Source organism: Osmia bicornis, chromosome 2, assembly GCF_907164935.1.
Source record: "Osmia bicornis bicornis chromosome 2, iOsmBic2.1, whole genome shotgun sequence".
Taxonomy (NCBI): Eukaryota; Metazoa; Arthropoda; class Insecta; order Hymenoptera; family Megachilidae; genus Osmia; species Osmia bicornis.
Window position 1 is genome coordinate 9,277,747 of NC_060217.1, and position 21,172 is coordinate 9,298,918.

The 21,172-nt window shown below is 42.5% G+C and overlaps 1 protein-coding gene across 12 annotated transcripts in view; it reads right to left on the reverse strand.

Annotated features, from left to right (window-relative positions):
• Window positions 1-9: 9 nt before the first annotated feature.
• The window catches only part of LOC114883068 (disks large 1 tumor suppressor protein), a 335,824-nt gene continuing 314,661 nt past the window's right edge, over window positions 10-21,172 (reverse strand). For 7 of the 12 annotated variants that reach the window (XM_046290086.1, XM_046290081.1, XM_046290079.1 and 4 more), the window contains 12 exons: window positions 8,842-9,055; window positions 8,604-8,761; window positions 8,283-8,532; window positions 7,999-8,116; window positions 7,357-7,395; window positions 6,160-6,201; window positions 5,021-5,119; window positions 3,915-4,064; window positions 3,647-3,819; window positions 3,475-3,584; window positions 3,321-3,412; window positions 10-3,154 (listed from right to left, as the gene is read on the reverse strand). In XM_046290086.1, coding sequence (XP_046146042.1) covers window positions 3,045-3,154; window positions 3,321-3,412; window positions 3,475-3,584; window positions 3,647-3,819; window positions 3,915-4,064; window positions 5,021-5,119; window positions 6,160-6,201; window positions 7,357-7,395; window positions 7,999-8,116; window positions 8,283-8,532; window positions 8,604-8,761; window positions 8,842-9,055 — 1,555 coding nt within the window. In that variant the 3' untranslated portion in view covers window positions 10-3,044. The remainder of the gene's footprint in view (window positions 3,155-3,320; window positions 3,413-3,474; window positions 3,585-3,646; window positions 3,820-3,914; window positions 4,065-5,020; window positions 5,120-6,159; window positions 6,202-7,356; window positions 7,396-7,998; window positions 8,117-8,282; window positions 8,533-8,603; window positions 8,762-8,841; window positions 9,056-21,172) is intronic. The other 5 variants (XM_046290078.1, XM_046290083.1, XM_046290080.1 and 2 more) reach the window with 5 other exon arrangements.

Here is a 21,172-nt window from a genome sequence, read left to right on the forward strand (position 1 = left end):
AGGCCGTCGTTAAAATCGGTAAAACGTTTATTAACTATTTAAAAACGATGAAACAAGGTGAACATGAGATTGACAATTCAATAAGTAATATTATTAAATAGACTATAGAGGTGTATAATAAGTGTTTGTAGTAATTATTCTCTTTATACGTTCCTTTACATCGAGACAGGCGTCTTTTTCATCATCATTTTCTCCACAATTCTTATTATTTTTTTTTTTTTGCCCTTTTTCTTTATCATAGATTTTTTTCTTTAACTTACATCGAAGCCTACCTCTTTCTTTCTGTCTTCAGGCACGACCCGTGCTTAATAATCACGGCAACGCTTCTCCTCGCTTGGCTTCTCTTTTTTCAACTATCAACGGCTCTAAAAACACAGAATATCTCTTCTGTCCGTAGGAAAAATAGCTCGTAGAAAGCGCACTCGTGCTAATTGTTACACCCGATCGCGTTCTACCGAAGAAACCAAAATCGAATGAGGAAACGCAAAGTAGAATTCTACGAGCCCGGTCCGACCAAGGGAGAAGCAATCGCCGAAAGAATCACCGTGCAATCGACGATCGATTAATATAAACGGTATAGCGTGTGACCATTTCGACGATATACAGTTTTAGCTTTAATTAAGCCATACCATAACGATGCGTTCTTTCCTTAACTATCTTCTCCTCTTTTCTTATTTATCATTCGGAAATACTATGTTCAATCGACGATGGTCTCGATCACTTCGCGTTCTCCATCTCCTCGACCTTCTCTAAATTCAACATTTCACACTGGCGACCCTTTGACACGCTCTGAAACCTTCTTACAACTCTTCGAATTCGTCCGTGTGAAAATGGCTACGAGGCGTTTTAATTAGTCTAAAATTTAGACTTTGATCGAACCGTTCGATGAGACCGAATCGCGTCGCATATTTTTCATTCGCGACACGAATATATATTTCATTAGTCGGCTTTCTATGGATTGGCAGTGACCAATCGTAGAAAACTAACATCAGAGAATAATAATCGAACGGTAAACCTCTTCGACATGCTCGAGAAACCCGCTTCGATTCCACGCCTATGCTACCACCATATACCATCTCGATTACCCGGGTACAGGTATTTACAATAATATATATATATATATATATATATGTATACCTACTATCGTAATAATAATTTAGTAGTGGTATTTAAATTACAATAGTATTCATTCTTTCTCTCCTTAACTGTTCGTCTTCTTTCGCTCTTCGTCTATCTCACGCGCATGCACACTTTCATACTCTCTTCCTCTCTGTATATATATATATATTTATTTATTTATATATATATAATGTTGCACATAACCCAGTACTGGCTTAGTAATCTAGCTGTACAAAACATTATATATCGCTATTCTAGCATCTAAAGATTTGTCCTGTGAGGTTTGATGAATCGTGAGGTTCGTTACATGCGTCCGGCTTTTGTCTTTCTCTCTTTCAGTTTCTTTCCTAATCCTTTCAAACAGATATAAACGAATCATTCTGTTTTTATTATTTTTCTATCATTCTTTGTTCTTTCCTTCCTCTTTCGATTCATTCACTACGCTCGAATTTCTTTCTAACATTTCATAACGCCTTTCTAACGAATCATTCTCGATTCCCTCTGTCTCCTTCTCATTTTTCGCCTCTTATTGCGATTAAGTACATTAAAAAATACCGCGCTACTTCGCTCAGAATTAACCGGACCAAGCGATACATATACAGTGATCGGTGAAGCCAAGTGTTATTATTATTTTATTATTATAATAAGTGTTTTTTTTTTTGTTATTTTATTTCTGCGTATCATGTCTCTCCCGTTCCGTTCGTCGACTGTTACGCTTATTCGTCGTCGTCGTCGTCGCGATTTGCGCGTGAAAGAAAAGAAAAAAAAAAAAGTACATGAAAATTCTCCCTTTTAAGCGTCTAACGTGCTGTGCGCGTCTTGCGAGCGATCGCGACGAGGATCTACCTTAAAAATCTACTATTTTCTTTGTCGCTTTTGTGTTCGTTCGATTTCAACCGAGTCGTCGTTTGTTATTCGCCTCTCTTTCTATCGCGTTTCCACGGAGGGTGCTGTACACACAAAGGCGTCGAGGTCGATCGATCGACGAGAAACTACGACGCGAAATCTTTGTTTTTCCTGTTTCTCTCTTTTACATGTATATGAAAACACAGAGGGGTACAGCTGGATTTAGCTCGACTTCGATCTCGCGCGACTTTGATCTAATCAATTTCAAAATCAATTTCGAGGCGAATAGACGAGCACACGGCTTTGTCATTCGTTCGTCTTCCTTCCCGGTAAAGAGTACAATGAAAAAAAGGGAGAGTGCGTATCGACGTTAGAAATTACGAAGCTCGAGTAACTGTTTTCATGTTCGTTGCAACGGGGAGGATGCATGTCTCACGGGACGTCGTGTGTTAGTCGTGTCACGTACAACATCGTAGAAAAAATTCAACGCGGATACGAACGCCCGTGAGGATGCGATATCTCCTTGTTCGGTGGCTCGACAAACCCCGTTCGATACGTGGCTAATCGTGAAAAACATCGTGGTACAACGAAACACTTTTGGTATTTTTAACACTATAACACGAATCTCCCAGCGACGCTGTTCGTTTCCTTCGAAGACACTCAACAATCTATTCTAACACGGCGTAACATTCTTATTACCGTCGAGTTACGAGTTTTTATAATACTTTACTCTCCTTGCAAAGGAAATTTCGAACACGCTAACCATACTCCTTTCCTTAATCTAACCATCTCTCCTTCAGATTGTTGCTCTCCTAATCCTTCGTGTCGTTCGTTCAATCGGTCGAAATATTTATTCGACGAGCTTCGTGAACGCGGCTGAGGCATACGCCTCGACTTGGGATTTTTTTGTATTCTTGTTACTCGATCGGGCAGGGTGTGTGTGGTGCGGGACGGGTACGGGATGGGAACGGGGAAGGCATTAGAGAGTTACTCGATTATTTTATTAAGAGCAATTAAGCTTGACGCCTCGGAGGTAGGGTCCAAGCGTTCGGACCGGGCTGAGCGTTGGGGGCAGGACGTCACAGTTGCTGGTCCCTGCACGGCACCCAAATGTTCGGTCCTGATTGCTCGGCAATCACCTCCTTCACCTTAACGTAGATCTCTTCGGGCGTATCACCTTGTACTACGGCTGAAACAGGAAAATAAATAGCCCTCTTTTCACGTGTACCCTAATGCGTTATCGCTTGCGGATGCACCAGGTGCGCATAGCCCTCGTCGCGATACGAGATTGTAAAATTCTTCAGAAGTCGGAGTGAAACATCGTTCACTAAAACGACGACTTGGAAATCACTTACCAGTAAAATACTCTCCGAACTCTTGTTCCATCTTCAATGCTCGCTCGTACGTCTTCTTCGCCTGTTCCTCCGTCATCCTCTTGTTCATCTCCCTGCGAACACGAACCGATGATTAATAAAATTGAGCTAGATGTTTTGAAAAAGTACCACTTACATAACTGACTCGACGGATTTCGGTTTGATGAAGATGGCGATCGGATACAGTTGTGCTACTTGTAACCTCTTGATGGCATTTCCGCTAACGTCAAGAATACAGTGTTTCCCCTGGAGTGATCAAGTTATCTTCGTCAGTATTCGATATTCGATTTAATCCCTCGATTCGTTACCTTTTCAGCGACTTCTCGAACAGACGCGACGGAAGTTCCGTAAAGATTATCGTTGTACTGGCCAGCCTCTATGAACAAATGATTTTGAATATCCCTCTCCATTTGTTCCCTGGACGCCACGAAATGATAATCTCGTCCATCCACTTCGTATTCCCTTCTACTCCTCGTTGTGTCTGAAAGATATCATTAAAATTCTTCGTTTTACCCCTTCGTGTTACCTTTCAATTAACCCCTTCTTTCGGATTGAAAATTAAGCGGTTTCACTTACGTGGGACGCAGCTGCCGAATTTGTCGGGGAACTCGGAGATGAGGTCGTCGTTGATGCGATCCTTGAGAGGACCGAGGATAATAACTGGCCGAGTGTATTGTATGGTGAGCTGCTGGACTGCCTCGTACGACAACACGTTTTCTTCGCTGCCTGCAATTTTTAGTATAAGTAGATTCGGCGTCACCGGGACACGGGTGGGTGTTCGTGGTAAAAATAAGCTTTGTTATCCTCGGTTAGAATGTTCGCACTCTTTCAAACAAACGTTTCTCTTTACGTATCTCTCTCGATCGTCGCACAGAGTTTCGCACCTGCGTTATTGACGAAAGAGAAAGAGTTCAGAATAAGAGAGAGAATAGCGGACAGAAAATTATGGGAAAATCGATCTCGATTTTGGTTAACGATCGTATAGATACGAGATCAGGGATCGTTAGAATCACCTGAGCCATGATCCATGCTTTAGCATCTAGGAGATCGAAGCAGGGAAAGGGTAAGCACCCTAGGGTCTAGTACTTAGGCGACTGAAGATAGAGAGGGAGTACCAAGGCCGACGTGGCATTGGTTAATGTGGCGACTATGCTAACAAACTCGAAGGGTTTACATTTCGTAATCGATACTCGACGCTACGCAACGCTAACGATTTAATAATTAACCCGGAACACCTCGTTTCTCGTTGACAATTGATCGCGTTCCACTTAACGGTGCAGCATTGCATTTATCATGTGCAATTAATTTAACCCTTTATAAGAGAATGAAAAATTTAACATCTCGACACACGAGAAACGATGTAGCTTCCTTAAAATTCTATCCAAAGTAATTAGTTGTACAGAGAGAAATCAAACGACAGACAAACAGATAAAAAGCACGTCGCGACTGTCCCAATTGTGCGAAGCGTATCGGCGTTTTGTTAAGTGCGGGTAACTCTGGATGGGATTGAAGAGAGTTAAAAAGATAAATTAAAAGTAATTGAGGGAAGATAAAAGTGTGGGTTCTCGATCGAAAAACCACGTTCGATTATGTTAGTTCGAGGAGTTTTAATTTCAGCATAGATATGCTGGTTCACTCCTGTTCACACACTTGACTCGTTTCATTTTATTATATCCACTTACTAAGCTCGTCATTATTCTCATCATCCTCCTTTTCCAGAGCAACTAATGTCAGTTCCTCGATATACGGCAGTTCAACACGATATAAAATTTCTCTACTCCCTGTGACGCAAGATAAATCTTTTTGTGAATGAAACAGATGGAAGAAGCGCGGCGTGAAATGAAAGTGGAGACGAAGAATGAACGGTCGTTCGTTCGCTAGCTCGCGACGACCACGAAACGTGAAATCGTTCAGTGATAACGGATATTAGTTTCGAAGATACGCGAGCGAAATTTTAAAGCGAAAACCGGAGGATTTATTTTATTCCATCGTTGTCTCGAACAGCCACGCGATCGATAGTTTGAACAGCTATCAAAATTCGCGTTAGGATATTTCGTTACAACGATTCAATCAATTTCATCGCGAAGCCTGAAAGTATTGTAGAAATTGAAACGAATCGCCTGGACAAAAACAGCAACAAATAAAGCTAAATTATTCGGGTTCGATTGTTTCTGGTTACCCGTTTCTATGGTAGACAATGCAATTTGAAAAAAGCGACAGAATTCAAAAAATTTAACTCTGTTTAGAGAAAGGGTCAAATAATTAAAGAAAACAAAGGCAAACAAATATTTGTAACAAATCGAAACGGTCAGTCGAAATCCGTTTCTGCTGACAGAGTCCGCGGTTGGATAAAATCCCAATGTTTGAAGGGTTAAAAATACTGGAGAACAAAATGGCCAGCACAGCGAGCGTTCTCGAACTGGGTAGATCCGTTAAATCGACAACAGGACGGAAAGCCAGCAGCCCTGTGCTATTCAAAAGTAACAACGCGCCACGACAAAAGGACCTCGCCGAACAATGCGTTCGTCCCGCGGCTGGATCGTTATATCGCGGTAATGAATGTGTGCTTTGTTAATTGATGCGACCGAGATGAAACTGACTGGTAGAGGAAGAACGAGGTTGGGGGAGGGAAGAGAATACATAATGGAAACCAAAATGAAAGGCGAACAGAGAAGGGCGTAACAAAAAAAAAAAAATAAAAAAAAGAAGATACAAATACGAGGACCATGTGTGATTACGTGTAAATGTATGCGTGTGAAATAGAGTGATCAAATGAAGAGAGAAAAAATAGAGACAGAGAGAAAGAGAGAGACGTGATTACCTTCGGTGTTAGTGTCGTCCTGGGTGTAGCACAGCATGAATGCTAAAACATAACAAGTTCAATATTTCAGTATACGTTGCGTACTAATAAGCGGCCGTTAATAATTGCTAGGATTAATTAAGCATTAAGCATGAACGACATCCGTCCTACCGTCCGGGGTAACTCGAGTTATCCGATCTCGATTCGCCAATAATCATTATTTCTTGTCTGATTTTATGCAGTGTGACTCGAGCTTCGTTGCTCTGGTTACGTGTTCCTTTATTTTAATATCGAACAGCATTAATTCAGTTTGATTGCTAGGAAACATTTTAACGACTGCAAGTAATAATATAAAAATCCACGTATTAAAATCGAAGCGGTCAAAGTATTAAGCTCGATTAATGCAAATTTCTGCATTTCACGATATTCGGATGCAGCTCTAAGAAGAGCTTGCTCGCTTCTGCTGTAAACAGGCTTACTTAAGTGAGCGTTTAATCCGAGGTTTAAGTAAAACGGCCGTAAAACGATAAGGGGAGACGGCGTTTTATCCGTTTGTAAATAACAGAAAACGTAGACGAGCAACCTAGAAACTCTCGTCTACGGGTCGCTACACGTGCTGGATCTTTCTAAAAGCATTTCGGGAAGGAGTTATAACGATCCATCGAAAGGTTAGCCAAAAGGTTAGCGACTTAGTCGAGTGAACTATCGCAAAGCATGCTCGATGTTTAGTGAAAACACAGAGAAAATGCATAATGCGAGTGATTATTATGTGCAAGGATGAAAAGGTTCGTGGCGTGCTAAGCAAAGAAGAACGTACGAAAAAGAGAGACCTTCTTGAGAAGTGTAAAAAGTTTACATAGGGTCGCTTGATTAACGTTTCTGTCCATCTTTATTGTTCAACTATTATTTTGTTTAATTTTGATACAGCCCATTCAACGAGACGAGACAGTAAATGCATATAAATTCACGTGCTCGAAGCAGGCTCGGATTCACGGTACACAGCCTTCAACCGAAGCGTTTGAAGAACTGGAAACAACTGTGAGCTCCGACCATGCGTCGAGCGCATGAATTTGTAAAAATGACTCGTCTCGTTCGACGGACTATATTGCACCGCGAGTACGCGTGTAATTATCGTATGAACGTTTTGATGATTTAAGTACGTGTACGTGTATGATCGTATCTTGTTTCTTCTTGTTGAAACTAACTTGGAATACTTACGTGTAGGATCGTTTTCGTTCTCGGGTGTCGTGGGCGACCCTACACAAGCAGGCAAAAACAAAACACATGTCACGTTTTCACATGGTAAAAAAAACACAAAAGCTCAATCGGAAGTTGGGCGTAATCGTCGCACCTGTCACGGATTACTAAAGCTATCAATCGAGTCGACGAAAGAGATTTAAAGAAAAATTTCATAAATTTCTGGTCGTCGGATCGGATCTGACGCGAGTTCGATAAACTTTCCACGTGAACATCGATCGACAAGAAGAACGTAAAAAAATGTTAAACGCTAAATACGAACAAGAAAGACACAATCGAGGCTACGAAAGGTTACGAACAAAGTTCGGCAGTCGATTTTGTTTGTTAACAAAAATCTGCACGCCGGTATAGATCTTTGTAATGGGGGTCGGATTCAAGACACACGTGACAGAGAAACAAAAAATATAGATACTGATTTGTAAATTCAAACACACGGTCTAAATATAATAGATATACGTATATAAAAATAGTGACTTAGAAATACGAGAATAATAATAATAAAAAAAGATAAAAAATAGTCACGTAAAAACCACAATAGATACGGGTCTGAACATGCACAGAACGTGCAGGATACGAGTCGATGATGTTTCAAGGGACACTCACGTTCCTGGTCCGAACCGTCCTCGGATTTGTCGTCCTTGCTCTTCATGAACGGGAACTTCCTGCTGAACGAGAAGTTTTTCTTCTTCCTATCCAATGTCGATTGCTGCAATCCATCGATCTTGTGTTACGTAAATGCACAACGGAGAAGGTGATCAAACAAAGTGAACTTCGATTTCTTATAATTAATCGAGGAATTCGGACGGGAATTCGAGTTGAATTATTAAAAAAAATAAATAAAAATTGATATCTTCGATTTTACGATGCGGTCCATCGATCAAGCTTACCTTGTCAAGGATCACCGGCATGTGGCCCTGGAACTTGACAGAACGATCCCTGGCGCGTTGCTTCCGTTCCCATCGTCTGCGAGACGGTATTATGCCGAGACCTTCCTCATCACCCTGAGGAGTTACTCTTCTAGCTTGCCACCATTCGTCGTCGCTTGCATTCGTCACGTGTAGGATTTCACCGTAACGGAATGCCAAACCGCGGCTTGGCAGACCGTCATCCTTGTTGGGATCGTAATCGAACAACGCTCTGGAACAATTAACACGTATATCTTATGTTAGTATTCGAACAAATTGATCGAAGATTTTTCAATCACTTACCTAACGTAAAGTGATTTCTTCTGCGAGGTCCTCATGAGGGTGCCTGTCATCATATTCTGCTGGGAAATTTGTTGTTTAAGATCATGGATCTTCGCCTCGAATCTGTTGTAATCTTCGGGCTTGTACTGCACCACGATCGTCACTGTCTGCCCGGTACCCTGCGCACGCGAATCGAAATCTTAAGTTTGTTTATGTATTTTAAGGACGATTTTTGAGATGGTCGAAAGTGAAAGGGTACCTTAAGGGCTGCCGCAGCCTCCTCGTGGGTGGCTGTCCGAAGATTAATGCCATTGACGCTGAGTATCTGATCGCCACGTCGCAGTTCACCGCTTAGATCGGCCGGACCCCCGGCTAGGATGAAGGAAATGAAAATTCCCTCGCCATCCTCACCGCCGACGATATTGAAACCCAGACCGGAGGAACCTTTGTTCAGCACGACTGTGCGTACCTCTCTGGGAAAGTAATCAAGAAAAGGGTTGCATGATTAATAAGTTAACATAATCTTTTATGTGCCTCTAAGACAGATTAATGTCTTAAGTGAAGTCCAAGGTACTTCGTTTCTTTATCAAAAAATATGAATTCATTCTTCTCTGCTCACTTTGTATTACAAGCGTAAGAAGAATTATTTTCCGATTGAAAAACGACTAAATTAAAGAGTCGATGATACACGTAAAGTAATATCTCTCGAGAAGAAGCATTCGATGATTGTTGCTCGAGAAATAAAAAATGCGGGGGTGTTTCTTTTCCCTTCGCCAAGGGGATAAAGTTTTTTCATTAAGGATCCACGTGGTGGTATCGAGTTCTTAAACTATGTCGCCGTCCATTAATTGCTCCGCCTCTCGCAGTACTTTAATTAAAGTCACCGCGCTGGAAAGACAGCCGCGTACGCGCCGGAATAACTTTCAAGCGCCACGAAGCTTCGAACACGCTTGTAATTAAATACTTTTAATCCGTCCCCGAGTTGGCCGATTAAATACTGCCATACTCGTGTCCAGTCAATTGAACGTTATTGACAGAAGACTCGATAAAACGAGCTAAGCGTTAGAAATAATTGTGAACCATCGGCTTGCGAGAAGTATGGAATATTAAACTATTAATCTACGGACAGCTGAACGTTCATGGAACACACCATGAATCGAACGAAACTGGAATTTCATTTCATGAATCGTCTTCAAAGCGTTCGTTCTCGGATCTCCTATGTGACTCGACACCCAAGATATTTATACCTGTCTCTATGGGAATGCAACGGATTTTCGCAAATATCACTCGACCCGCAGCACGTATGCAATCCCACGCATAACGGAAAGCAACGAGTACCTCTGGCAAGTAGGCGTACGCAGCGAAATTACAGCGTTAATTAAGACCTCCATTGAAATTCGACCGTTTCGAATTGCCTACGCGAGAACTCGAGTATTTGCCTCTACAACGAGCGGCACAAGACCAAGTACTCGTGAAAATGACGAGTAGTCGGGAACACGTGCCTTCTCGAAGGAATTTCTGCACGTAAGGAGTTGCACAGCTTCGTGTCACGCGGAAATGAACTGTCTCTTACCATCAGAACACACGGCGACGCGATTGTCTTGAATTGCTATACGACTATTTTGGGGATACAAATAATGATCTTAAGAAATCTGTCATTAAAGTAGAAAAATCGTGGGATTTAAAAGGTAATTCAATTATACGACTGATAGATCTTTGCAATTCAATTTTGAGGTTTCAAAATTATCATAATCGAGCTAGGGAATTTGAAATTCATTGGTATCGGATTCGATTGCACCTAACGACCCAGAGGTTAATGTAATCGAACCCTATATTCTGTGGGTGTCATTAACAGAATTTGAGGGTTGTTCCAGTTGAATGCTATCATTAGAGGGTCGTTGATTTCGATATTACCATCGAAAGATCATTCGAGCCAAACCTCGAAGCTAGCATTCATTAAACAAACAATCAATAAAAAGAATAGTAGATACACTGAAATCTTGAATCACAGTTCTTCTATGACTGCCTTAATTAAGCCACTCTGTTAACAGTTCAACAACCCCACGAAATTTCACAAAGTTGAGAAGCGCCAGTAATGGGGGGGAAAAAGTGGGATGTTCTAATTAAAATTTTCGTGAAAATCCAAGCCCATCCCAGAGGGCTCATCGTTTAAGAGCGTTACCCGGATTCACCCTTTCTCTGTTACTCTCATCCCTTCAGCTGGAGGAAGGGATCTCTGGAAGGGTCCATTTTCATCCCGTTTCAGAGTACCCGCTCGACGCATAGTCTTCCCATTTGCGTTAACAAAGACCACACATTTGTGGCCGACCGGTGCAGCTGCGTATCCATTCCTCCATTAAAGTCGCGCAGCAATGCACACCATGGATAATCTAAAGGGCGATAGGGTGATCCGAAGTACAGCGAATTTAGGGTGAATTAAAAATTTTGAAAATCGAATATTTTTCTAAAATTCTTTTTCTTAATGAGATTACGTTCGACCTTACTTTATTCCGAGTAAATGCAACGATCAGAGTCACGGTCGAGGACCCAAGGACCGATCTGGATCATGAAATATTTATAACGACGGTAATGGGAGGCACGATTTCATGGTTAATTGACTGTCGACGGTAGCTGTGAGCCTCGTCGGCGAATTCATGAATGACTTCATTTGGTTAAGGCTCGGCTACATCGAGGTACGTCCGCTTTAAGTGGTCGCATACGTTTCAACCAACGGAAAGGTCGTTCTTCGTAGCGAAATGACCACGGGGCGCCTCGGTCCCCGTGGAATGCAGCTTGACGAGAATTCATCGAGCAGAAACTTCGGTGCAGATGCAAAACGGACGACCTTCTCCTCTTCGAAATTGATTTTCCTTCACGGTCGAGCCTGTCTCGTGCAACACGATAACTTCGTAAGCACACGACGTGGGCGAGTGAACAATTTTTGATATCGATCTCTGTGATCGTGTTCGCAAAAATAAAAATGTTCAAAACCCAAGGGTAAGGGTAATTTAAGAATAGAGACATTACAGGCGACGCGTCGCACGCGAGTTTCAGCTGATCCAAATCCTACCTGCGCACTGCGCCCGAAACTCTGGCCTCGATCCGTGCACGTTTCACGCACCTGTTCGACGCTGTTCCGCAGTGACGGAACACGCGTGGATTTGTTACGGGATTCGAAAATGTCACTGGGTCAAGAGGGCTCGATTTTAGGTGAAAAATTTACCAAACTCCAACACCTGGATATGTCCGCATTGAAATAATCTGTGTTCAACGAGTATCCGAGTATCGAACAGAAAATGTGCAAACGTTGACGAACATCTGCTGTTTCTTTTCAAAAGAAAGCCTACAATTACGGTTTAATTGGAAGGGTGCAATACGAAGGGTACGCAGTCACTTGCATCCACGTAAAACGTTTCACAACGAAAAAGGAAAATTGTCATCGAGCTACCTTTACCGGGAGCAGGTGTGCTCACCTTGATCACTCTTCGAAGCAATAGGCTGTTCACTGATCCGCTACGATAATCAGAGTCAACCGATCAACTATTCCGATGCTCGTTACCGCGTCGCGACGCATGCCACGCTGATGCGCGACTCGCGAGTGCGACCAGGCACCTGTTCTTCGACCGTGACGTAACGCAGCTAGTCCCTAGGGTGGCCTGGTTGCACGATTGTTCTCACGGGAGGAACTGGCACGAGACGAAAGTCGATCGCAACGTCAGAGAGGATGGAAGCGCGTTTTCCGCGCGCGATTCACCGACAGATTTAACGACGAACGGAAAAGGTGGCTGCGTCTCGAACGCGTCCCGACATCGGGGGCGTCGCGACGGATTAAAAGCCGCATAGCCGTGTCGCCATGCGCCGCGCCGCCGAGCCGGCCCCCCCAGGGCTATCATCAGATCGATAGAAATAAGCTGAGTCTCGCGTGTTTCCACCACCCTTACTACCAACCTCCCCCTCCTTCATTCACCCCTCTTTGCTTTCCAAGAATTTCCCTTGATACGGAAACCGGGCCAAACGAAGGGAAGTTTTTAGGGAAGGGCTGTCATCCGACGATCGGTCACTTTCCATTTTCAAATGTCTTTCATATAAGGTTTCTATGTTTGGGAAATTTCATTGGGGGATTGATGGACGGTGATGGGTATCATGTGTTTTATTTGCCAGCTGTTAGGAAATGTTTGTACAGGATGATAATAGAAAGCTACAAGTGAATTCAGAATTGATTAGATTAAATATAACTGGCTGTGTTCAAATAAAGAGTACATTCGATGTTATCGTTTCAAGGTAAAAACTTGACCGATATTTCGGACATACATTTCCGCTTGAATGGAAAACTTTGGGAGGGGAGTGTATCGGATTTGTATAACCGTGGATAACGGCTAATTGCAACGGCGACCGTAATCGAAGCCAACCTTGCGACAATGGAAATTTCACCCGAACGAATCGCTTTTTCGATTGACCTACTTACACCATCCACTGCACTCTCGTGTCCGTGTGTTTTATCAACAAATACGTTTCACCCTCCACGGAAACTTCGTCGTTTTTTGGAAACGGGGTGCATTCGAACTCGCGTTAGAATTGAAGGATTTTACCGTATTTTTGTTTCTATATTTCTGTTATGCTAAGTTGATAAAATGTCAACCCTTAGAATCTTAAATCGACAAACTTCAATTTCCAAAATTCATAAAATTTAATTTATTAATCTTATGTTATTGCAAACAATTTTCCCAAAAGAATAGCATACCTTTAAAGAGAAATTTACCCAATAATTTCGGTCGAAAACTGATACGATTTCCTTTGCAGAGGAATTTTCAGTAAAATCCGGTGAAACTCTGAGGTCGAATTTCCCGTCGATTTTCTGCGTGTGTAGCCGTTCTAATCCGTCTCGGAAATCCACGAATCGGGGCTTAAAATTACCGAGAGAAACTCTGTGTCGCATTCGGAGCAACGGATCAAAATTGTTGGCTAACAAACTTGTCGTCTCATTAAGTAAATGAAACGGGCCATTTTACAAACGCCATCCCTGTTTACTGGCTTACCCTTAACCGGCCGTTTGCGTATTCGTTTAATTAAAACCCGCCCGGCCACCGGGGTCCGATAACGTTGTCAGTTGACGAACTTTAATCAAGCCGGACTTGACCCCAAAACGTTGAAACAACGCGACACTAGAGCTACGCCCGTGAAACAAGGAGTGCCAGCTTCGACCCTTGCTCTTTATTAAGGACGCTCGTTGGCCGTGTATCACCTAGTCCTTGAACCTCCTTCGTCAAACCCTTCCTCGATCTCTATCTACTTTATTTTCAATTCTACTTTCTCCTTTCTACTCCGTCTATCGGATATTGAAATGCATTTAATCGCATCGCGTGGAAAAAGAGGAGATGCACGGTGTCGTAGCAAGGGACACGCGACACGGTGGACACTTCCGGTGGATAGTTTGCTAATTGCGGAAAACACTTGACCTTGTTACGCTGGACGAGCACGTGGAAAGAGTTAGACGGAAACGGGTGACCTTTGAACAGGAAGGCGCAATTAGTAGGACGAAGGTGTGTTTCGTTTTTCTTTCTCTTTTTTTACGATATCATTCTAAAGGACAAAGGTGTTTGGATCGATATCAAAGGAAGTTTTCATTAGGTGAAAATAATTCTGCGGGACATTTTTTGGTTAAAATTCAATTTTATCACGCAATCGTTTCCACGCAGTATCTTCGAATTTGTCGATTTTCAATTTCGTAATAAATTGATTAAAAAGTTTCCACCTACCCTGTCAACTTGACAAACGGCTACGAGCCACTCTATTTTTCAACGTTGTCGCGAGCCACGGAAATAATTTGATCAAGTTTTGCCCGACGAACTGCGGAAGACGGCTGCCAACTAGGAGATGGAAATAGATCCGAAAATTCGAGTTCGGTGCCAGTTTCGAGACTTTAATAGGATTACCCGATAGCGCATCCCAAAGTTTGAAGAACGAAATACTTTCAGCAGTCGCCATCCCTAGGACACGTTGATAGAGATTCTTCGTGGTCCTACATTAATTATTTCAACCACCGATCAAGGTACCGAAGTTCGAGATAAATGGGTTGATTTAATTAAAAAAGAGAAGCGCATAGTCGAAAGATAAACACGAAATGTTGAAATATTGTAACGAAACAATACACGTCAATCGTTCATCGATACTCCAATTATGAAATACGATCGCAAAATATGAATACTGTGTTCTAGCAAACGAAAATCGAGTCTCATAATATAACCTCCGATTGCAAGTGAATCGATAAGTAGCTACTAGAAACACGCAAATGGATTAAAATACATTAAATATACTGTTTCTATTAAAAGAATACGCTCAGTTTCGTTGAATTGAACGTACAATTAGGGAAAAACGTAGACGATTTTTTGCGAGGGACGTATAAAACAGATAGAATGAGGAAGAGACAAATGGGGAACGAAGAAACGGGGAACATAAATCGAGCTGTTTTTATCCGTGTTGGATCGTTGATGGAAGTAACGCCCCTAGAATTCAACCTAAAATCCTCCTTTGTCTACCTTCGTCCAAGGCTTTGCACCGACTTCCAGCTATTCTCTCGATTAAGATGACTGAGAATTTTTTCCTCACGTTTTCGACTCATATTTTTATCATTTGAGAAATTTATCCGACTGTTTCAATTTACGTTTCTATGCAACAGATTGTCAAAATGTTTCCTTCGAAACTACACCGTGAATGGAACGCTGAAAACGTTCGCAATCCTTCCGCACAATGAACAAACGTAATCTTATGCCAAAGCGGAATGTTTTACGAGCATAAGCTCTTGAATGCAGGCATTTTCTGGTCGAAGGATCCCAGAATAAAAGACTTCTTTTCATGGTCACCGATGTCGTAAGTACCGGGTTCGTCGATCCGGAACGATGTCTCAGATCCCATAAAATCACGACCGTGACCTTTGACGAGATTAGGGGACCGGGTTCCCACATCTTTCTTCCCTCTAGCGAGCCAGGGGGAAATTCTGCTGCCTGACCTGGGTCAAACGATCTCAATATCGAGAGTAGAGTGCACGAACTCTTAGCTAAAATTTTCACCGAGACCAAAAATATTATTATTAATATTCAACCGAGATCGAGATTCAATGAATCGTGGATTTTCCAGTTCTTTCGATCCTCGATCATTTATCTTTCGTAACGAATAAAACTGATCGAGGTCTGAGTGGCGCCAATAGTTAATAGCCAGCACTGATCACACGTACACGCTGTGCAATTTGCATACTATCGTTTTCTATAGCTCTTTCTCTTCTTGAACGTAGCCGATGGTTGGTCACGATTCGAATGCTATTTTGCGGCCGAAAGAGCAGCCATTAGATTTCCTTGTTTCCAATGTTTACGCAATCTCCATTCCACGAATCAGATTGGCGTAATTAACATTTCATCGTCACGCTGAATATTGGGAAATATTTGAGATTTCCTGGTGTGTCACACTGGACGCTGGGAATAATTTAATATTCAGATGGAATCGAGGAAAATACACGTAGCGTGATCATTACATTTATTAAACTATGTATTTAAAATGTAGCTTTTATCGACGGTGTGGGCTAAATTCGAAACACGAGGACAATTTCACAAGACACGTTCGTACAGTCTTCGTTCCCGCGAAGTAGTGGCATGGTTCATGGAATGTAGGTTAAATGGTTGCCCGTGAAAGGAGACGGATTATTAGCGTCGAATTTTCTCAACAGTACACACATCATCGATCGTGGATCATTACCGATCCCGCGCGTACAGGAATCTTCCGCAATTGCCTCGCAGCAAGGACAATTTCACTTCTTTAAACAGTTCCATCAAATAGAGGATCTCGAAAGCACGTCAGAACATTCACCGGGAGAAATGAATGTACTCGATAATAACTTGAACAGTTATGATACTTGAAATACGATTCTTACATCGATCTCACGATAGGCAAGCAGATAAGATATTCGTTCTGGAATCAGAAGAATCCCTTCTGAATCCTTGAAAAAACAAGGCGTTCCAGGAAGAACGTAGCAGACGGTGCTCCTTTATCGAAGCAACATCGACCCAGAATTCGCGCTGAAATCGCGTGTAATTTCTCAAGTTGTCGCGGCTTTCCAGCAGCACCGATTATCCGGATAAAAAGTCGTGACACGTGTAGGATAGCTTAACGACTGCTCGTCACAGGGCAAGAAAACGTCGTTTCGCGAGCAACTAGGAGGACAACGCTCCATAATTGCTCTAATATTTCAACCATAGTAGGGCAAATTGTCAAAATCGTGCGACTTAAGAAAAAATTGTAAATAATTGTAAATCCTACTTTCAGGAGTACAATTTATACACTTCTAAACTTAAGAAAGTTATAGAAAAAGAAACAGAGTCGTTAATGACTTGGATGCCTTTCCATAATATAGCAGTAATTAACTTCGCACATCATTAATCATTCATTTCATGTATTTATCATTAAACGGTTGCTTCAATCACGATTTTTTTTACCTTCTGTACAGCTTATCCCTGAGGATTCTTCGTCCCAAAGTGGCGAACGGTCTCAGCGGAAAAATCTGTTGCTTGTTCCTGGTCATGTTTGCCGATCTTCCAGAATCAATCACGATAAATCACAGCACACGCGTGAAACTCTGTTCCATAGCGACTAGATTGTAAAAATTCGAGCCTCGACGGTCATTGAATTCAGTCACTGTCTACGTTCGAGGGGCAAAGAAACCAATTAAAATCAACACCAGCTATCCGTTCGTTCGACTTTTCAGCCGAGTCTCTCGACCAGTCCGTTCGATTGCAGCTCGTAAATCTAACGCGCGACCACCGTACTAATGGCGGAGAACGCGCGCGACCAGCCGCTTTAATTGATCGATTTATGCCGTTTCATTAAATCCTCCTTAAGCGTTGCGCCGGTACGCGCTTTTCCTATTTCCTCCCCTCCTTTCGTTCGCCTCTTTTCTCTATCGCATAAGTTTCATCGGCATCTCTTCCAGCCTTCTTTTCCTCAACGAACTGGTTCGTCCGGAACGGGTATTTTTAGTTGGCAACCACACCGAACCTGTTTATGGGGTCAACACCACGCGAAACACGCGCCAAACCTAACTGCATGACACTTGGACGGGCCAAACGTTTGCCGAATCGTTCATCGAGCTTCGATCGCCACTCTTCAACGTCGGAAATTCGATTCGATCCTCGAAATGGTTCATCGATCGACGCTCTTCATCGGTCGTCGAGGGATGCTTCACGGATGGGCTTTCTAGCAGCGCGGAGAAACAGAAGGACAGTCGACAATTGTTCTATGTGGCGAGAATATCGGTCAACGTTGTTCAAAGAGTTTCGAACGACCGTTCATCGACGTAACGTCGTTTGCCGATTGTTCGCGCGGCGAGTTAAACAACGATTTACCGAGAAAAGGGGGCTTGCTTGAAAATTGAAATTATCCGTGTCTGTGGAAGATGGAAGAGGACGCGATTCCGTAGCAGAGATTAAAACGTCTGTCGTCCTTGTTATGAAATGTTTTCAAAATTCGATTCGTTACGATGCGAACTCGAGTGCTTAATGAAATAGAAGAAAATTAAGCGAAAAAATTGAAATATCAAATTTATCAATAGCATTCGCATTCGACAATGTTTGGCATCGAAATATCGAACAGCTGACGAATTTGAATAAAAGCCGTCTGATTGGTTGGAAATTTTTCCACGCCGTCTTCGCGACAGAAGAGAAAAAAGAAGGTTTTTAACGCGTCGCGTCGCTCGGTCGGGCCGTAGGAATTGCGCAAACAGAATGCAGAAGCGAGAAAATCCGAATTGCAAAGCGACCAAGCCGATACTTCTGGCATCGAAGCGAAAAACGAGCAACGTCCTCGTCGAACAAATTGGAAAAGCAAATGCGAGCAGACCGTAAATCCATTTGAATTTCGTGCCTCTGTTTCCGGCCGTTCGTTTGAATTTGTTGCGACGGCTAATCGTGCCGTGAAGAATCGTTCGAAATATATAAACAATCATGAAACATGGCCAGACTCTAATTAATTAATGGCCAAACGTGAGTCGATTTCACCCCGGGGGATCCCACGTTTCGTTCGCGGTACGTGAAATACCGTTTACTATAAAAGGTCTTGTTTTCTCCTAAATTCATAAGCAATTCCAAAACTGATAATAGAGGACACGGTGTGCTCGTTTTTACCCGTGACACGCAGCCAATTGGATGGGATAGAAGTGTCATCGAATACCAATTAACAAGTTTCTCCTACGATCTTTTGCTTCATTCTTAAATCAAACACGCTAATTTAAAAAAATTATAGCGTTATATTAACTCTTCTGTTACTCCTTTTCACTTAACATTTTCACGTGATTTATGTTCGTCAAATAAATAATAAAAAAATTTAGAAGCATGAAAGTGTATTTCATTTTTTACTATACTATTCAACCACTCCAATATAATCCTATCAATAATCTCCATTCAAAGAATATAAAATGAAAAGGATTACGAGCCCATGAAATATGCGATCATCAAAGCGTTATATCTAAAAAATGATACAAAAGAACACACGTCACTCGCATATATTCACCAAGAATAATTAAGAAATTCCTCTTTGCCAGGTCTCACGACAATCGAATCACCAAACGAATACCAACGTAAGAACCACCGTAACCAATTAGCAGATTTAAATTCTCCTCAAGTCCAAGTATTTTTACCACGAGAAAAAGATCAGGAATAGTCGAATCCAGTCTCAAGTAGCAGCACAAGAAGCACCGAGACCAATTAACAGATTCTCGGGTCTCATTGTCGGCAACGGACGCGGGAAAGTTGATTGCTTTCACGAATTATCACATCGTAGAGCAGCGTTTTCTTCGCACGATTTCGTAACACGCGATGGCCGATTTTCATCAACGATTTCAGCACTCGGTCAAGGATAATATTCGCGTCTCGATCGCGGAGATCGTTCAAGGACCTTCACGGCACGTCGGTTGTTCTTCGAATGACAGATACGCCTGGCTTTCCACTCTTTCTCTCCCTTCCCAGCGAACGAGAGACACGAGGAGAGGCGAATACCGTCTTACGCGACCCTCGTTCCTTCCACTCGAACGACTTTCCTATGCGTCACCCTACGCGACCGTCACCCATCTCCACCCACGACGACCGGTTGGTCCCACGAGACACCTAGCCTCGCGAACTTTGCTCGATTTCACTATTCGTTCTTCCGTTTCCTCTTCACCGCGGTCCATCGACGACGAAAAGATCACGAAACCATTAAAGCGCGCTCTTGATGATTTTACAGTGGGTTTAGAATTACTGGAATCAAGAGAACTCTTGCGTCGATTCGTTTTCTAATGCAAACGAAACTGCGTAATAAACGAGAAACTAATCCCATAAATTTGCAAGCAACGAGGTTGCGTTGATCTTTGCCCACGTTAACCTGCTAAGCGAACGCCTCGTGGATAACCTTCGTCGCGGTCGTTAATAGAGGAGAAATTGCAAGCAAAATCTTCAGTTTCCTAAACGTTATCTCGTCAAACGATGATAGAGGATGATTCTTTAAGCGTACGAACGCTTTCTCGCTTGTGCCGCGAACGCAACGCTCTCGTTTGTCACCGTCGATTACGCGGAAAATTAATATTAATCCGGCCAAGTGGCTCGTTAACTCCTTCTTAGATGATTCTGCAAGAATTTTCACTGTTGCAAAGACTCGTTCAACAAACACGCGTTCGATATTCGTGGTTATTCACGAGGAGAACGAATTCGTCACAGGTGATTCTTTCCGTTGGCGGGATAAAAAGAATTTATGGCTTCTTAATCGCTTTACGAGGTTTTCAACGACTTCGCGCGTTAATGTTCAACTGGTAGAACGTGGTAAATGGTTGAAAAAGTGTTGAAGTAAATGAGTACAACCTGCGTGATTTTTGCTGCTTAACTTTCGAGCTACGTGTGCGACTCGGTGTTATAAAAAAAAGGTGAAACTATAATTGAGGTATTCTTCTTGAAGAAATAAGATATATGATTGCGATAATGATTACAGACGACTGATATTACAACACGATTTGGTAGAATAATTATAATAAAAAAGATAGACAATTTGAGATAATGCGTTACGCTAGAAGACGAAGTAAACGTCCAGACACCGTATCGAAACGGACAGACACGAACTGCATTCCTGAATAATTAATTGCATTAACGTATCTTTCGAAGACATCTAAATATACATGAAGATCCAGCAAAAAAGCAGGATCTGACTACTCGTTCGTAGGTCGATGTTCTCTCGTCACGCAGAATTATACTTCTGAATCGTTCAGACGAGCGAACGTTACGGTTCGTCTGCGAACCGTTCCTCTTGCTAACGCGAGATGAGACTATCGTCGTTGCGATGCGAATCTCAGGCTGTCGATGAGAGGGAAAGTGCAGAGGAAGCGTAACAGGAGCGTTGGAAAGGAACGCTAAGAAGCTCTGTCACGCTTGTCAATAAAATTCGCGAGATTTCTAACGCGGCGAGCAATAATTGATATCGTGGCGAACGATTTTCAAGATCGCCAGGTTGAAAGATGAAACTGGCGTGTCATTTCGAATATCACGGAGCACGTAATCTTGCTCGTCTCACGACTGAACCGTCGC